Here is a 20,804-nt window from a genome sequence, read left to right as displayed (position 1 = left end):
TCGTAAATTTGTTAAGCTGGCGATAGTCAATACATAATCTCTTTGATCCGTACTTTTTATTAATGAACATAACAGGTGCTCCCCAAGGTGAAAAACTAGGTCGAGCAAAACCCCTATTTGTCAACTCTTGCAACTGCGCTTTCAACTCTTTCAACTCAGTAGGAGCCATTCTGTAAGGGGCTATCGATACCAGTAATGTTCCCAGTACTAACTCAATTGCAAAGTCAACCTCCCTGATCAGTGGTAATCCGGGTAACTCCACAGGAAACACATCAGGATACTTACAAACCATTGGCACTGATTTTATCTTCAACTCATAAACTTTAGATAAATAATATACGCAAGATACGCAACATAAACTTTTCTCAAATATTTCTATGCTGACATAGTTGAAATAACAATAGGCAACCCACTTAAACTATCTGATTCAATCTGAAGCTTCTCACCATTTTGACATTTTAATACAATAAGCTTTACTTTACAGCTCACAATAGCATCATGAGAAGTCAGCCAATCCATGCCCAAAATCACGTCAAACTCATCAAATGACAATAGCATCAAATCAGCCGAAAAATTATAACCCCGAATCATTATAGGATAGTTCTTGGAAACCTTATCAACTAGCACATACTGACCTAGGGGGTTCAACACTTTAACTATGAAATCAGTAGACTGAACAGGTAAGTTCTTACTTGATACTAAATTTGTGCATACATACAAATGGGTTGATCCCGAATAAATTAAAGCAGTAACATCAGTATCAAAGATAGAGAAAGTACCAATAATAACATTTGGCGCAGAAGCTTCCTCTCGTGCACAGATAGCGTAAGCTTTAACTAGTGTTCGTGCATCAGATCTCATAGCACAATCTTCTGTTCCACCACGATTATTACTCACATTTCCAGGACTACGAGGTGGTCTACATCTCGCAGTAGTGTTGCTTAGTCGTATAGTCTAAACGTTTTCTTTCTCTGACTTCTCTAGGCAATCTCTAAGATAATGTTCAAAAGAACTACACCTAAAACATGCTCTGTTTTCAATCTACATTCACCAAAATGTTGTCTTTTACAGTGCTTACATTCGGGCCTGTTCTCTTTGACAGTACCCACACTCGCTATAGAAGTAACCTAAGGCTTTGAACTCAAACGCTGATTGCCTCTGTCTCTACTGGAATATCCCACTGAAGTTGTAGAATGGTTGTGATGTTCTTTCGATCTCTTCAATGATGACTGATATGACTTCCCAGTTGATCTCTTTCTCAAATCTCTAGCTTTAAAATCGACTCTTGTTTTTTCTTTGCTAAGCTCCTCGATTTTATGTGCCCGATCAACTAACACAACAAATGCTTTCAGTTCAAGCATCCTGACTAGAAGCTTTATATCTTCATTTAACCCTTCCTTGAACCATTTACACATAGCAATCTCAGTTGCAATGCATTCCCAGGCATATTTGCTCAATCTGACAAACTCTTGTTCATATTCTGACACTACCATAGGCCCTATTTAAGCTCAAGAAATTTCTTGCGTTTCTGATAAAGAAATCTTTGACTTATGTATTTCTTTCAAAACTCAGTTTGGAAGAATCCCCAACTTATATGTTCTCTCGGCACGACTGAAATGAACGTGTTCCACCATTGGTAAGCTGAGTTTTTCAACAAAGATACAACACATTTAACACACTTTATCGGTGAACAAGACAATTCATCAAAAACCCTGATCGTGTTTTCTAACCAGAATTCCACTCTTCTAGGATCATCTTCAGTACTGGCTCTAAATTCTTCAGCCTTATATTTATGAATTTTATCAACAGACGACTTATTAACTCGCAAAAGTTCTAAACCTTGAGGAATAATAGGGACCGATTAGGGAACAGGTGGGGGTAGAGGTCGTTGAGCAATTGAGTTCGTACGTACAAACTCGGTAAATCATTCACTCATCAACTGGAAGAAGGCTTTTTTAGACTCTCCTCTCCAGTCCTTAGATACAAGCCTTGTACCCTTCGACGCTGCTCCATGAACGGAGGCTTGAGTGTTTCTCCCAACTTCATCTGAGTCAGCTCGGTTGGATGTCATTACTATAAGAAAACATATTTCAAAATGAGTCAAGAGTTATCACACTATCACATGTTACATTCAGCCCGAGAATTGACTAAATCGTAGCTCTGAAATCAATAAATGTAACACCTCTAACTCATATCTGTCGCCAGAATGGGTTACAGAGCATTACCAAAGTTTATGATTCAAAACTATCAAAAAATTTAAAACATCTAATTCACAACATCATTCATAGAAAAATAAATCAATGACATAAATATTGTCCCTTATACGAGCCCTCGAGGCCCTAAAAACACATTAAAAATGAGTCAGGACTAAATCATAAACATATAGGATTTTTAGGAAACGATGAAAATTTTCAAACTACAGGGGTCACACGCCAGTGTCTCAGGTTGTGTGGGCATTTGAAGTAGGGACACACGGTCGTGTCCTAGCCTGTGTCTTGCCCGTCTAACTTTCTAACTTGGGTCACACGGCCAAACCACATGCCCGTGTGCCAGGCCATGTAACTGCTTGACTTGCAACTCTTTGTAAGCTACAGGGAACACACAGCCATGTCGTATGGCCATGTGTCACACACGGCTGAGACACACGCCCGTGTCTTTGGCCTTGTGGATGAAAAATAGGCCATTCCAAGCCATTTTTCTCACCCAAGCTTGCACACACCTACAACCATTTTTCTACGTATAAGCAAACATTTAGAATGCACCAAACCAAGCATCAACAAGCTAAACCAATAAGGTATTTGATCATACAACCAATATGCCCAAAAGACACCTCAATCACAACAACCAACATGTATTATTCAATTGCATAATTTAGGCATAAATCAATGAACTTGTAACCAAATTTATGCCCAAATTTACCACTAAGTTCACAAATCAAAGTCACACTCAAAATACCAAATTGGCCATTTAACATCTATCACCACTAAACACTAACACCACTAGCAATATATGTCAACTACATCCCATATACCAACTGACCATATCCAAGCATATTAAAGAACATCTCATAGTATGCATTTTTAGTTAGCATTCCAACTTCCATCATTTAATCACCATAAACACCAAAATATCAATCATTAATAGACCACATATACATGCGAACAAAACAACTATTTCATCACCCAAAACACCATAATTGTAAAAACCCATTTTCAGTTAAATCAGAATAGTGGTTTTGGGACCATAAATCTGAGTCGAAATGAAAAATTATTTTAATAATATTGCATGGTCTAAATTATGATAGAAATAACACATGAAAATTTTGTAAAGGAAATTTTACCGATTTCATGTTTAATTAGGAGGAAAGGACCAAATTGCATAAAATGTAAAAGTTGAGTTCTAGTAGCTAGAGGGATTAAATAGCTATAGAATTCAAAACTTGACGTCCTTATAAGCCAAATAGACCATTAATAAAAGTTAGTAGATATTTATGATGATTCATTCATGGAAAATTAATTAAAGAAAATGATGAAATTGGAAACCTGGAAAATTAAAAAGATGATAGGTTAGTTAAATGAATAAATTAATTTTATTTTCATCGTCTTCCCTAAATTTCTATGGAAACCCTAGCTAATAGAAAGAACTTCAAGCAAGCTTAATTGGGTATGTAATCATGTCCCATTTTTAGTAATTTTAAAATTTTGAGATCATAATAACCTACTCTATCTATTTTGAGGATCAATATGCAAAGTTATCAAAGTATTAAAATTTTCCATGGATGCGTATGTTGAAATTTTGAAATTTATGGTAGAAAATGAAAGGTTGTTGATAGATAAACAACTTTAGTAAAGGAAATTTTCATGAAATTGTGACTTAGGGACTAAATTGAAAAGATGTAAAATTTATGGAAAATTTCTAATTTTTGTGAAATACATGGAACGTTATTGCATGAATTTCATTTTTTGAACCTAGGGATGAAATTGGAATCAATCAAAAGTATAGGGGTAAAATGATACTTTTGCCTAAGATGTAAATTGGATTGAATTGAATATGAAATGTGTTAAATTGATGTTAAGTAGAAAGATCAAATAAGGAGTAAGATCGAGGAAAAGAAAAAGTGTCAGATTAGTAGAAAATCATATACGAGCAAGTGACGAGGTAGGTTTATATAACTAACTTGTGTATATTTATATGTTTGCATTGAATGTTGTGTATATGTGAATTGTATAAATGCTATGAAAATATGATATTGATCACATGTTCGATAATGCCCAATAAGTAATAAGTCTCGTTTGAATAAATGAAATTCAATGGATACAAGATTTTTGTATTGGTTGTGGTCCTGCATATGTTGCGAACACACCATAGCTCGAAAGAGCATCCTATTATAAGCACTCTCGAGCATCCTGTTACATGATTCCTGCGATCATCCCGATCGGTATTGATCCTGCATGTGTTGCGAATATACCGCAGCTCTTTATGAGCGTCTTGTTATATGATCGATATTGATCCTGTATATACTACAGACATACTGCAACTCTTTATGAGCATCCCAATATAGGCATTTTGTAAGCTTCCTGATATGACTCGCTTGAAATTCCTGATATTTGGCTATCCGGAGCTTCCTGATAATAGCACTTTAGACTTACCTGTTAAGCTCACATGAGCTTTTTGTTTCAAACTTTTATGAGTTTGCTATTATAGCCTGGATAAGCTTTATGTTACATAGCTCACATGAGTTTCCTATTATATGGCTCGAGAGAGTGCTTCCTGATTGTGTACTCTAATGAGTATCCCTGAATATGAGTTGATGGATTACAGTTTTGTACACTTTAAGTGTACTACATTTGTGTCCATCAATATTTGAAATAAATTCAACGGGAAAAGTTCTAACATGTGCTAAACTGAACTTGAGATGATTTGAGATAAAAATGTACATGTTATATGGAAATATGATAAGAAAAGTATATGAATATAAAACTTATTATATGATGATCTCATTCATTTTTCTTGACAATTGTGTGAATTACAATGACTAACATGTTTGATGAAATTGGTTGTTTAGGCTATTAGTCAAATTTCTTGGATGTCTTTTGTATGTTTACTTTAAAGGAAATGAATGGTAAGTTATTCCACTTGCGCGAACTTACTAAGCATTAAATGCTTACTTTGTTTTATTTTCTTTGCTTTATAATACCTGGAAGCTCGCGAAGCTTGGAACTTGGTCAGAGACACATCACACTATCCCTCGGACTTCTCGGTATATAAACAAGCTAACTTATGGTGTAATGGCATGTATACGCTAAGTTAGACATAATGTAGAAATATTTTGGTTGTAACTAGCCATTGGAATGGCTAGTGTAAGGCATATTTTGATGTAATTATATAAAGCCTTATCAAGTTTGATGTGTGATAAAATTGTGAGATGATGGGAAGTATACAAACCTATTGATGAATTGTTTTGCATTAGTATAATTGATAAAGTATGCTTATAAGCATAAATAGGTTTTTGGTAAATTTAAACAGTTGCACATATGAGATAATATATCATGCATAAAACTTGGTATTGGCATTGATTTGAGGGTTATGAATTAGCTTGTGAATGTGTTTGGATGATGTTGTAGGTGAAAGGCAAATTGGGTGAGAAAAGTGGCCTGAAAATGACCTATTTTTCGTCCACAAGGGCAGAGACACAAGCGTGTGTCTCAACTGTGTGTGACACACGGCCGTGAGCATGGCTGTGTGGTTTGGCCGTGTGTCTCCTGCACCTAATTTTTAAAAATTAAATTGTCCACACAGCCTAGCACACGGGGGTGTGACTGGCCGTGTGATTCAAGTCAAAGAGTTACACGAATATGGACACAGGCTGGGACACAACTGTGTGCCTCACATTAAATGCCAACACGGCTTGGGACATGGGCGTGTCACTTGACTGTGTGAGCCACATGGCCTGGCCATACGGGCACGTGTCCCCTGCACTTAAGAAAAATTTTGAAATTTTGTGAAAAATTCACTGTGTTCCTGATCTAGTCCTGACATGTTCCTAATGCATAAATTGCGTCTCGAGGGCCCATATAAGGGACATTATGATTGAATTGGTTAGATTTTGGATATAAATAGTAAATGATAGGATATAATTATATTTAATGTTTAAAATCTGGTAATGTTCTGTAACCCTTTTCCGGTGACGGATAGGGTTAGGGGTGTTACATCTGTTGGTATCAGAGTTACGATTTAGTTGATTCTTGAAACTAATGTAACAAGTACGGGTTTAGCTATACATGCCATTATATTTATAACAAGTACGAGTTTAGCTATACAGGCAGAGATGGAAACCCGGGTTTCAAGTAAAAGATTTATGGGAAAGTCACAATCATCAACTTCAAAAAAATTGAAGAAATATCATGATTGTGCTATTATATCTACAAGGTATTCAGGGAAAGACCGAGGTACTCAACGCTCTAATCTGAGATCTCCGACCCCATCAATAGCAAGTGCTGGAAGTGTTAGAAATCCCAAACCCAGATGCAATCATTGTAATAAATGGCATTTTGGTGAATGTCGCATGAGAAGTGGAGCATGCTTTAGATGCGGTTCTCTTAATCGCTATCTTAAGGATTGCCCAGAAATGCTTGAAAAAGATACTGTTCAAACTTCAAGGCTAAGTAACCCTGCCTTGAGAGGTAGACCACCTCATAACCTTGTAATATGAGTGATATCCGAGGTATAAGAAAAGATTGAATTGCCATATCTATAGCACGAGCACCAATAAGAACATATGTTATTCATGCAAGAGAGGATGCTTCTGCACCCGGTGATATTACTGGTACTTTTTCTCGTCTTGATACTAATATTACTGCTTTGATTGACCCTGGTTCAACACATTCATGCATTTCAACGAATTTAGCATTTATTAAAATTTTATCTGTTGAATCCACAAAATTCGTGGTTAAAGTATCGAACCTCCTGGGTCAGATTGTAATGGTTGATAAAATTTGCAAGAATTGTTCGTTAATGATACGGGGTTTCTATTTCTCAATCGATTTGATGTTCTTGCCATTTGATGAGTTTGATGTAATTCTGGGTATGGACTGGCTAACTCAACATGATGTAGTGGTAAATTGTAAATAGAAGTATATTGTGTTAAAATGTTAGAATGGTGAGTTGCTCCATATTGAATCTGATAAACTGGATGGCTTGCCTATGTGATATCAGCCATGTCAGCATAGAAATTCATCAGGAAATGGTATGATACCTATTTTACACATGTGTTGGACACTAAAGTATCCGAATCAAAGATTAAGTCAGTACGGATTGTTTGTGAGTTTCCTGATGTGTTTCCGGAGGAATTACCCAGATTACCGCTAGTCAGAGAGGTAGAATTGTCTATAGATCCTGTTCCTGGAATGGCACCGATATCTATAGCACCTTATAGAATGACCCCTACAAAGTTAAAAGAATTAAAAGCATAGTTACAAGAACTGACTGACAGAGGTTTTGCTCGACCTAGTTCTTCACCTTGGGGTGCTCTAGTTCTGTTTGTTAAAAAGAATGATGGATATTTGAGATTATGTATTGATTACCGGCAGCTCAAAAAAGTTATAAGAAAGAAAAAGTATCCATTGCCTCGTATTGATGCCTTGTTTGATCAGTTAAAAGGTTCTACAGTGTTTTCAAAGATTGATCTTCGTTTTGGTTACTATCAGTTATGGGTGAAAGAGTCAGATGTGCCAAAGACAGCCTTCAGAACCAAGTATGAGCACTATGAGTTTCTTGCGATGCATTCAACTTGACTAATGCACCTACAATATTCATAGATATAATGAATAGAATTTTTAGACCATATCTGGAAAGATTCTTTGTGGTATTTATTGGTGATATTCTGGTATATTCCCGAGATAAAAATGAACATGTTGAACATTTAATAATTGTGCTACAAACTCTGCATGAGAAACAACTGTATGTCAAATTTAATAAATGTGAATTTTGGTTTCAGAAAGTTAGTTTTCTTGGGTATATAGTATCTTCTTAAGGTATTAGAGTGGACCCGAACAAAATTTTAGCTATTGTTAACTGGAAACCACCAAAAAATGTGTCTGAAGTTAGAAGACTTTTGGGACTAGATGGTTATTATTGAAGCTTTGTAAAAGGGTTCTCTATGATAGCTTCTCCAATGACTCAATTGTTGCAGAAAGATGTGAAATTTGAATGGACTGATAAATGTCAGTAGAGTTTTGACAGATTGAAGGCTTTATTAACTGAAGCACCCGTACTAGTTCAACCAAAATCAGGTAAAGAATTTGTAATTTACAGTGATGCATCATTGAATGGTTTGGGTTGTGTTTTGATGAAAGAAGGTAAAATAATAGCCTATGCTTCTAGACAGCTAAAACCACATGAAATGAATTACTCGATACATTATTTAGAATTGGCAACCATTGTGTTTGCGTTAAAATTTGGCGACATTACTTGTTCAGTGAAAGGTTTCATATATTCACTGATCACAAGAGTTTAAAATCTAATGTCACAAAAAGACTTGAACTTGAGATAGCGCAGGTGGCTTGAATTATTGAAAGATTATGATCTGGTTATTGATTATCATCTAGGAAAAGCTAATGTGGTTGCAGATGCTCTTAGCAGAAAGTCTCTGTTTACTTTGCAAGGAATGAATACCCGATTATCATTGTTTAATGATGGTTCAATTCTAGTAGAGTTAAAAGTCAAACCGACATTTTTGCAGCAGATTTGCAAAGCTCAGAAAAATGATGATGAATTACAAGCTAAACGGGTACAATGTGAGTCAAATTCTAATTCAGAATTTTAGATTGGGTCTGATGCTTGTCTGTTATTCAGAGGCAGAATATGTGTACCGAAGAATTTAAAACTTGTACAGAAGATTTTAAACGAAGCTCATAATGGTAATATGACTGTTCATCTGGGAAGTAACAAAATGTACAATGATTTAAAAAAGATGTATTGGTGGCAGGGAATGAAACGAGATATTTCTGAATTTGTATCTAATGCTTGATACGTCAGCAAGTTAAAGTTGAACACTAGGTGCCTTCGGGATTTTGCAGCCGATTATGATACCGGAGTGGAAATGGGAAAGAATTACTATGGACTTTGTGTCAGGGTTACCCCTATCTCTGAAAAAGAAAGATACCATATTGGTAATCATTGATCGTTTAACGAAGTCTGTACACTTTATTTTGGTACGTATGGAATTCTCCCTGGACAGATTAGCTGAATTATATGTTTTTGAGATCGTTAGACTGCATGGAGTGTCGGTCTCCATTATTTCATACAGAGATCTTCGGTTTACATCTCGATTCTGGAATAAGTTGCAAGAAGCTCTGGGTACGCAATTACATTTCAGTACCGCATTCAATCCTCAGACTGATGGTCAATTTGAACGTGTAATACAGATTTTAGAAGATATGCTTCAGTGTTGTATTTTGGAATTTGAAGGTAACTAGGAAAAGTATCTATCTTTAGTTGAATTTGCATACAATAATGGCTATTAGTAAAGCATTAAATTGGCACCATACGCGGCTCTGTATAGTCACAAATGTAGAACTTCGTTGTATTGGACTGAGCGTAGTTAAAAAAAGATACACGGAGTTTACTTAGTTTGTGAGACTGAATAAAAAGGCGAAAGTGATTCGTGATAGTTTGAAAGCAGCCTCTGATCGTCAAAAGTCTTATGCTGATCTTAAACGAAAAGATATATAATTCCAAGTTGGTGACAAGGTATTCTTGAAAGTATCGCCTTGGAAGAAAGTTCTCCGGTTTGGCCGAAAAGGAAAACTAAGCCCACGGTTCATTAGACCATATGAGATCACTAAAACAATTAGACATGTTGCGCACCGATTGACATTACCACCAGAAATAGAAAGAATTCATAATGTTTTTAATGTATCTATGTTGCGACAGTATCGGTCAGATCCTTCACATGTTATTTCTCCGACAGAAGTTGAAATCCAGCTTGACATGACTTATAGTGAAGAGCCGATCAAACTTTTGGCATGTGAGACAAAAGAATTAAGAAATAAAAAGGTAGCTTTAGTAATATTTCTTTAGCAACGACACGAGATTGAAGAAGCTACCTGGGAACCGGAGGAAATAATGAGAAAGTAATATCTAAACCTCTTTACTAGTAAGATTTTCGAGCATAAAATTCTTTAAGGGGGGAGAGTTGTAACAACCCGTTTTTAGTGAAATCTAAATAGTGGTTTGGGGACCACAAATCTAAGTCGAAAAGAAAATTTATTTTAATATTATTGCATGGTTTGCATTATGATAGAAATAACGTATGAATATTTCGTCAAGGAAATTTTACCGATTTCATGTTTAATTAGGAGGAAAGGACCAAATTGCATAAAATGTAAAACTTGAGTTCTTGTAGCTAGAGGGATTAAATAGCTATAGAATTCAAAACTTGAGGTCCTTATAAGCCAGATAGACCATTAATAAAAGTTAGTAGATATTTATGATGATTCATTCGTGGAAAATTAATTAAAGAAAATGATGAAATTGGAAAGTTGGAAGATTAAAAAGATGATAGGTTAATTAAATGAATAAATTAATTTTATTTTCATCGTCTTCCCCAAATTTCTATGGAAACCCTAGCTAAGAGAAAGAACTTCAAGCAAGCTTAATTGGGTAAGTAATCATGTCCCGTTTTTAGTAATTTTTATATTTCTGAGATTATAATAACCTAATCTATATATTTTGGGGATCAATTTGCAAAGTTATCAAAGTATTAAACATTTTCCACGGATGAGTATGCTGAAATTTTAAAATTTATGGTAGAAAATGAAAGGTTGTTGATAGATAAACAACTTTTGTAAATGAATACATGAAATTGTGATTTAGGGACTAAATTGAAAAGATGTAAAATTTATGGAAAATTTATAATTTTTTTGAAATACATGGATTGTTATTGTTATATGAGAAATTTGGCTAGACTTGGAATAAGGATTAAATTGCATGAATTTCATTTTCCGAGCCTAAGGACGAAATTGGAATTAATTAAAAGTATAGGGGTAAAATGGTACTTTTTCTGAAGATGTAAATTGGATTGAATTGAATATGAAACGTGTTAAATTGATGTTAATTTCATTCATATAGATGCAGCAAGATCAAATAAGGAATAAGATCGAGGATAAGAAAAAGTGTCGGATTAGTAGAAAATCATATACGAACAAGTGACCAGGTAAGTTCGTGTAACTAATTTGTGTATATTTATATGTTTGAATTGAATGTTGTGTATATATGAATTGTATAAATGCTATGGAAATATGAAATTGATCACATGTTCGATAATGCCCGATAAGTAATAAGTCCCGCTTGAATAAATGAAATTCGATGGATACAGGATTTTCATATTGGTTGTGGTCCTACATATGTTTTGGACACACCATAGCGCGAAAGAGCATCTTGTTACATGGTTCCTACAGCATTCTGATCAGTATTGATCCTGCATGTGTTGCGGATATACCGTAGCTCTTTGTGAGCATCTTGTTATAGGATCGGTATTGATCCTGCATATATTGCGGACATACCGCAGCTCTTTATGAGCGTCCTGATATAGGCTCTTTGAGAGCTTCCTGATATGACTCGCCTAAACTTCCTAATATTTCGCTATTCGAAGCTTCCTGATAATAGCTCTTCAGAGTTACCTATTAAGCTCACATGAGCTTTCTACTTCAAACTTTTATGAGTTCCATGTTATAGCCCTGATAAGCTTCCTGTTACATGGCTCACATGAGTTTCTTGTTATATGGATCGAGAGAGTGCTTCTTGATTATGTACTCTAATGAGTATCCCTGGATATAAATTAACAGATTACAGTTTTGTACACTTTAAGTGTACTACATTTGTGTCCATTGATATTTCAAATAAATTCAACGGTGCTAAACTGAACTTGAGATGATTTGCTATAAAAATGTACTTGTATGGAAATATGATAAGAAATGTATATGAATATAAAAGTTATTATATGATGATCTCATTCATGTTTCTTGACAATTGTGTGAATTACAATGACTAACATGTTTGATGAAATTGGTTGTTTAGGCTAGTCTAAGGCATATTTTGATGTAATTATATAAGGCCTTATCAAGTTTGATGTGTGATAAAATGGTAAGATGATGGGAAGTATACAAACCTATTGATGAATGGTTTTGAATTAGCATAATTGATAAAGTATGCTTATAAGCATAAATGTGTTTTTGGTAAATTTAAACACTTGCACATATGAGATAATATACAATGCATAAAACTTGGTATTGGCATTGATTTGAGGGTTATGAATTGGCTTGTGATTGTGTTTGGATGATGTTATAGGTGAAAGGCAAATTGGGTGAGAAAAGTGGCCTGAAAATGGCCTGGGCAGAGACATGGGCATGTGTCTTAGCCGTGTGTGACACACGGCCATAAGCACGGACGTGTGGTTTGGTCGTGTGTCCCCTACACCTAATTTTCAAAAATTAAATTGTCCACACAGCCTAGCACACGGGCGTGTGGCTAGCCGTGTGACTCAAGTTAAAGAGCTACACAGGTATGGACATGGGATAGGACACGACCATGTGCCTCACATCAAATGCCCGAACAGCCTAGAACACAGGCATGTCAGTTGGCCGTGTGAGCCACATGGCCTGGCCACACGGGCATGTGTCCCCTGCACCTAAGAAAAATTTTGAAATTTCGCGAAAAGTTCTCTGAGTTCCTGATCTAGTCCCGATTGTTTCTAATGTATAAATTGGGTGTCGTGGGCTCATATAAGGGACATTATGATTGAATAGGTTAGATTTTGGATATGAATAGTAAATGATATGATTTAATTATATTTAATGTGTAAACTTTGGTAATGCTCTGTAACCCTGTTCTGGTGACGGATAAGGGTTAAGGGTTTTACAATAATTACAAGCCAACACAAATGGCTATATCATCAAACAAAAATACCTATACATGCCATTATAACAATGACTTAAAAACATCAAAATATATCGATTTAGCCAATGGATAGTGTGATAGGTCTCCGACACAAAACATGGATAATAACACAAAGTAAGCATGAATGCTTAGTAAGCTCATAAAATGTAAAACTTAACTTATCATTTCACTACATCACATTTAAATTTAGCATGGCATAAATCCAACCAAAGCTTGGCCAAAGCCTAAACATCCACACAAAACATGTTAGCATGCATAATATAAATCATAGGCACAATAACATGGATAGCCATTAATCTCAACATGTATCATTTCAGTTTGTCATCCATTTCAACTTACATAATTTCCATGTATCAGCATATCAAAGAAATTCATATATGTACATGTCTTAATTCATATCGTTCTCTTGCCATTTCCTTTCTAAATAATGCACGTTGAACCGTTTAGAATACCGTTGGATACCCGGGATATCTCACACAAAGCGTGCTAACATATAACCGTAGTCCATCAATTCCTTTACATATATGCTCACACGAGCTGTGAATAAGTGTGCTCACTCGAGCTGTGAAAATGGGCCTACTCACAGGAGCTATGAAAATGGGCCTGCTCACATGAGCTGTGGGTCAAAACGTAGCTACATGATGCTGCTCACATGAGCTGTGTAAGATTCGGAACACATGCCGGACCTCAGCCATTAGTAGGACATTCAAGACCAGCACCTGAAACAAGTAAACCCTAATGACATGTCATTTGTATCCTATGAATTTCTAAGGTTCAAGCAGGGCTCGGTAGTTGACGTAACAACAATGGAATGCAACAATTAATTACATGGCAGTCCCCAACACATATAATTTTCAAATAGAAGCATATAAACACTATTTAATTACACGAACTTACCTCGATGAAAAAAACGTAGATACTGAGTCGATTAATCTGAAACTTTATCTTTGCCCTGATCTAAAACTGTATGAGGTTTATCTTGATCTAAATGAATAAATTCAAGTCAATTCAATAATTATTCTATTCAATTCAATTCAAATTCATATTTTAGCAAAATTACAGTTTTGCCCTTATAATTTTGATTTCATTACAATTTAGTCCCTAGCTCATAAAATGAAAATTCATGCAATTTCCCATTAACCCACTGTAGCCAAATCTCATTTAGGTCCCTAGCAAGCCATACATTTCATTTTTTTACAATTTCACCATGAATATTTTCTATTTTTTTAATTTAATCCTTAATTGACAAATTCATCAAAAATCCTTTAACAAAAGTTTTTTTTATCTAACAATAGCTATCCATTTTCTTCCATCAAACATACAAAATCATATATATTCATTCATGTAAAACCCTAAGCTTTTAATAGTTTTACAAATTAGTCCCCAGGCTAGCTTGATTAAGCTACAACAACTCCAAAAACATAGAAATCATTAAAAGCTGGATGAAAAATACTCACGAGCAAGCAAAATAAGGATGGCCGAGTGTTCAAGCTTCCATGGTTTCTTTTCCTTCAATTTTTGGTGGTGTTTAACAAATTAAAGAAGATGATATATTATTTCTTTTGTTTTAATTTACTTATTAACTAATTTACTAATTTAACCATAACATATTACCTTTAAACTTTCATAAATAATGTCTATATGTGTCCACTCACTATAAAAATGATATAATTACCACATAAAACCCTTAACTAATTAATTTCATAGTCATTTGATACCTTATGCAATTTAGTCCTTTTCATCAAATTAAGCATGCAAGCGGTAAAATTTCTTAAAGATATTTTTATATGATAATAGTAACATCTTGTAGAAATTAAAATAATAATAAAATACATAATTTTTACGTCAAAATTGTGGTCCCAAAACCACTATTCCGATATCACTTAAAACGGTTTGTTACAGTATTCTAGAAAACAAAATCATACTTACATGTTCTTTTCTATTGGATAAGTGGATATCCTTATAACTCCTCACTTTGACTCAAAGAGTCTTAACATGTCTCATAAGTGTAGCATAAAGCTAAGCACTCTCTAACACACCAACATATCCCATTGAATGGAGCTTAGTTTAACATTCCCTTATCTCTCTAAACCTATCCCAGCACCTTTCGCCCAAATAAAAAAAACATAAAGGTGAGTACTCAAAATCCTATTGCATGCCATTATATCAAAAGGTTAAAAGATTATAGTGTCAAAATTTTTATATAAACATAGAGCTCACAAATCATGAAGAGCTCGCAAAACACTATTCATAATTAGCTCACAATGTAACACCTCACACCCGGCCTAAGAGTTATGGCCGAATCTGGTGGTGTCACATTGAGGTGTTTAGTGTAAAACTTGTTGTCGTTGAAATCTTTATAATCAATTAACCATTTTGTTATTAAACGGTGATTCCAAAATGGGTTGTTCATTTCCTAGTGTGCATCATTAAAAACTAATCACTTTTAAAACGTTATAAATTTTCCAAAATCTCATTTATTGCGAAAGTTATATATATTTTTTAGGAAATGTTGCAAAAACATGGTGTCTTTGAAAATAGTTACCTTTTGAAAACCCGTCTTTTTCTACAACTAGTAGTTTATAACAAACTAAATAAATAAAAACCCCAATTTAAAGTTTATAACTTTAAAGAGGCCTTTTTACATGAAAATACCCAAAATCAGTTACTTATAAATCAATAGCTAAAAATGAAAGCTGACGTGGTTGTGTGGCCATCATCGAGTCCCTTGCAGCACCGACCTGCCTACAACTGGGGATTACCTGTACAGTTAAACAGAGGGGTGAGTTTACGAAAACTCAGTGTGTAATCCCCTAACAAGCAAACAGTCAATTAAACAGTAGATAAATGTAGTTTGGGCTTGAGCCCGTTACAATAATAGTCTAGTTCAGTGTGGGCCTAAGCCTTTTCCCGTAACAGTAAATGATTAGGCTTGAGCCCATCACAATGCCAGTAATCAGTAGGGCCTTTGCCCAATTTTAGTAATAGTATTAGTGGGGCCTTGGACCATAACAGTAACAGATATCAGTCATGCAGTGAACAGTATGTAATATCATTAATCGATGTAGTAACAGTACCATATCATTAATCAGTGCAGATATGCAGTTAGAAGTCCTACCCAATCCAGCCTCTACACACCACTTCGTCCCGCCAAACACACCATGTGGGGATAAAATCGACCCACCCAACCAGACACACCAAGATTAGCATCAGTTGAGGCAATAAATAGTATTGTAGTAAAGCAGCTAGTAAAATAAACAACATATAGCCATCAGTAGGTCCACAGTCGTCTTAGGCGACCCATGCAACCTTATCAGTACGATACACTTCCTCTACATATAACAACCCATCCCCATGCAATATGTCGTGACATAATATCATACGTTTATGCAAAATGTCATGTGCAATCACAGTGATACATATCATAGGGCAAATCAGTCATACATAACATAAGGCCATAACAATCATTTCTTCTCCTAAGGGTATAACAGTCATTTTACCCTGTGGGGGTATTTCGGTCATTTTATCCTATGAGGGTATTTTAGAGCAGATATCAACCTCTCGAAACGTCTGTAGTATCCTTGAGCGGCTCAGGTAACCTAAATAGTCATAACAGTGTAAATGGGCCCAAGGCCTATTACTCGACCCAAGTGGACCTACACACTCGTGTGGCCTGTTCAGCCCAGATTTTGCCACGGCTATGAGATTTATGTAGCCCAGTCCAGTATTTGCCATATTTCTTGGATTTCATCCACGTGAGGCACACGAGCCCATTGAGCCCACACGACCCATTTCGGCCCAACATGGCCCATTACAGCCTAAGCCCATGAAAATGATCATGGAGGCCTCTATAGTCTATTGCCCATGGTTCATGGGTTTGGCCAACCACACGAGCGATCGTATGCTCGTGTGGTCTCAAACATCGTATTTTTGGCTTTTCGGCTTTTGCCATTCTACAGTTACAGTGAGGTTTTACACACCTGATGCAATTTGCAGATTCCCTTCATTCCAAACACTCTTATTCTGAAAATCAATGATCATTACACCCTTGGTTCCCAGGCAATGTGCCAATCGACCTTGACCACCAATAGTTAGGAATGGAAGCAATGTAGGGTGGAGAAAGTGACGAGAACCTTAAAAACCTTGCCGATCTCCCATCAAGAATAAGGAAAAAATGAGATGATATATATCTCTTCACAACAACAACATCCCCAAATCCCAATATTCTCTCCTCAAATCTCTTCAAATATCCCTCATCAATTCTCTCTATGACCAGTTCAAACTCTATTTAGCAGTATTTCAATCCAACTCTACCACCCACATGAATTAGGCAGCAAAATAAATACTCCCTTTTTGATGCGCCACCACTCGAACCTTAGACCCCATGTACACTCCACATGCCCCTTACCACTAGACCAACAACTCCTTTGTATCATATTTTGACCATAATAATTAAGAACCTACTATCTAGATCCAAGGATTTTATTCACTTAAAATAAAGATTTTGCATAAGCCAAGGCTTGAACCCCTGACTTCTCAGACACTTCCAAACACCCCTAAATCACTTCAACACTAAAGCAGACATTCATTTATGCCACTTCCTTGCACAATTAAATATTTATGTGTAGTCTCCTAATTGTTTCCTTGTTCAGAACCTATTTCTTTTAGGCCCAAAATTTGAGGTGTTACACACAATATAGAGATCGCATATCATTGTTCATGAAATCACATATAATCACAATCACAAAATAGGAATATAGAGAAAATTTACTCTCAGAACTTAGGATTAAACCCTAAGCTCCAGATTAACACTATGGTTTGCACATACATGTGGCAATCCATGAACACTCACCAGTTTGCCAAAAGCTTTAAATAAGCTTCGCTTTTCCCTTATCTTTGCTTGTAGATAGTTCTATTAGGTTCGCAATTTCACAAACATACACAAGTCACTATTAACACATTAAAACTCATACATAAACACAAGAGAATCGAGGTTCGCACATGCTAGTATTTTGGTGAACCTAGTTTCCTTTGTTGTGAACTTTCTTAGTTATTTCTCTACATCAACACAATATTGAAACAGAGTCTTACCTTAAATCCTAAGAGCTAAGTTCTAAGTTCATGTTTTCGTAGAGACTTCACAACAAGAGAAAGAAGTAGTCCATGAAGAAGTTTGAGAAAGTTTTTTTCGTTTAAAATAATATGATATTTCAATGAAAAGAGTTTAATTTATCAGCATTAAGTGTTTTGATGTTCTTAGGATACTCTAGTCATAGTAGAAGTAGGAAAGAGTTGCATGCATGAATGGTCTAGTGAAGAGGAAAATAAGTTGACTTCCGAACTTTGTTATAATTTCCCTTTGGCTACTTCTAATTCTAACTCTTGACCCAAAGCAACGATCACAGCTCACCAGGCCCACTAGTGACCCCAATTTTCTAGGCCCACTGGCTATCCCTATTCGCTAGGCCCATTGGCGATCTTAGCTCGCTAGGCCTACTGGTTATCCTAGCTCGCTAGGCCCCAAACTCTTAGGCCCTATTCTGGGATGTTACAACTCTCCTCCTCTGAAGAAATTTTTTCCTCGAAATTACCTATGTCAGAATAGATTAGGTTATTGACACTTCATTACTTCCTCAGTTTCCCAAGTGGCTTCGTTGGTTCTATGGTTTTGCCACAACACTTTGACTAAAGGAATTTTCTTATTTTGTAAGACTTTTTCCTCACGAGTTATAATTTCAACTAGCTCATCATCGTATGTAGGACCAGGTTGCACCTCAATTTCATCTACTGTTACTACATGGGATGGGTCTGCACGATAATTCCTTAGCATCGACACTTGGAAAACATCATGGATTCGCTCAAGTTCTGGTGGCAACGTGAGTTGATAGGCCACTGGACTAATCCTTTCAACCACGTCATATAGATCAATAAATCTTAGACTTAATTCCCCCTTTTTCCCAATCTTCATAACCTTATTCCATGGTGAAACCTTTAAGAACACTTGCTCCCCTAGGATTTAAATCAACATAGGATTTTTGTCTTTTTAAGGCAACCTTCAATTGTTCAAATATTATCCTTACCTTCTCTTCTATCACGAACTAACTCTGGTCCAACTACTCATTTTCATCAAGTTCTACCCAACATAAAGGGGTTCCACATGTAACACCCAGTTTTGGCGAGTCTCAAGTTGGCGAGTAAGTAGGAATAATTTGTGTGGCGGGATCCTATTCGCCCAATCAATGCTTTTGGTGAATAGCTCGAGTGCATAATTAATGATAGAGTATAAGGTAAGGATTGTTCTCAGAATGTGTGGATATGTATAGAAGAAGGGATATATACATGTATCAAGGATTCTTGGGTAATGAGGGTATCACCAAAGGTAAGGTACACCAAGTTGGTCTAGTTACTGTATAAGTTATGTTCTAACGAGATGGTTAGGATCGAACAAAGGAATAACTCAAGGATAAGTAAATATTTTGGATTCTTGTATACGTTTCTCTATAGCGAGCGGTAAGCCACTAATAGGGCAGTTTTGAAAGTTGGTTACATATGTCAAATTCCACTATGAGAATATGTGTTTTATATATATTTATTGATATGAGCCTTATAAGAAAAGGGGGAGTTATCATCTTCCTTTTATTTGAAAACACAATTGCTAACTTACTTTGAAGTTGATCTAAAATCTTTCTTGCTAAGCTGAAACGAAGGGTCGAAGTTCATGTAGAAGGTTGTTTCATATCGTAGGTAAGTATGACGGACTTGCATGTTGACTTCTAAAAGAGTAAGTCCATTTTATGCGCTTAAATAGTAAGATGAGGAAATAAGGTGTTACATGGAGGTTATCTGGGTTTTAAATGATGATAAAAGATATAAGAATGAGTTTTAATGATATCCTTATGTCTTATAAGCAATGATTGTTGGGTTTTAGCATTGGATGTTTGGGATTTGGAAATGAAGTTGCTATTCGTGGGTGGCAGATGAGTCCCTAAGCTGACTGTTGTATGTTGTATGTTGTTCATCCTAGATGCTTCTGCGAAAGATCGTATAAACTGTAGTTTGAAACTAAAAAAGGAAGGTATAAGAATATGCTCATATATGAATGTTGGATAAGATTCACATGTACAATTGGTATGAATTTGATAAGTATAGAGTATGTGATAAGAAATTTGGAGTCGTAGATATTATTACATGAGCATGTCTAGAATGTGTAAAATGAGATATACGTTAAGTTTAGTAAGTGAGTCCATGGCTATCTCTGCGGAGTCATCTGAAGGGGTTCGTCGGGGCTTTAAACACTAAATGGATAGGATGTGTGGAGAATACTGAAGGGATAGGATGTATGGTGAACTCAGAAGGAACATTAGATTTAACGAACCCTGAAGGACAAGCCCTTGTGGCATATCATGTTACAATTTCGATAATATAATGTAATGAGTTTCCTTTTTGGTGAGCTCTATATGAGTTGTTGGGGCGGATCTTGTGAGGTCTTAAGATAAGAATAGTGAAATTGGAATGTGCTAGAGCATGTGGCAAATTCAAAGTATGGGTTAAACAAACTTGAAGAACAAATCTGGGTAAGGGCTATGTTTGGTAAATTAAAGAAGGTTATCTGTCTATAATTATCAAAAGAAAAGGGTATTCTCCAGAAATAATAAAATCATATAATTAAAGAATGTATCTTCTATCTATGTATGAAATCATTCATTGATTTTGAAGAAATGATGGCTTAGAGTATTTATGAAATAATAACAATATTTTATTTGTATGGGCCTCTGTAATAGGTATGGTTAAGGAATTAAGAAAGTGCAGAGTGAAGAACGTGAATGTTCTACTAAATATGTGAAAAG

At 35.6% G+C, this 20,804-nt stretch overlaps 1 protein-coding gene across 1 annotated transcript; it reads right to left on the bottom strand.

Annotated features, from left to right (window-relative positions):
- Positions 1-18,568: 18,568 nt before the first annotated feature.
- LOC128033961 (uncharacterized) lies at positions 18,569-18,925 on the bottom strand. The gene has a single exon (XM_052622460.1). It carries the CDS (start codon positions 18,923-18,925, stop codon positions 18,569-18,571), a length of 357 nt encoding a protein of 118 aa, XP_052478420.1.
- Positions 18,926-20,804: the final 1,879 nt, after the last annotated feature.

The sequence above is a fragment of the Gossypium raimondii genome, chromosome 10 (genome assembly GCF_025698545.1).
Source record: "Gossypium raimondii isolate GPD5lz chromosome 10, ASM2569854v1, whole genome shotgun sequence".
Classification (NCBI taxonomy): domain Eukaryota; kingdom Viridiplantae; phylum Streptophyta; class Magnoliopsida; order Malvales; family Malvaceae; genus Gossypium; species Gossypium raimondii.
This window is presented reverse-complemented; position numbering and strand designations above follow the sequence as displayed.

Bases quoted from the DNA above. Each gene is read 5' to 3' on its own strand.
- LOC128033961 (XM_052622460.1), bottom strand. From the start codon at position 18,925: ATGAAGATTGGGAAAAAGGGGGAATTAAGTCTAAGATTTATTGATCTA.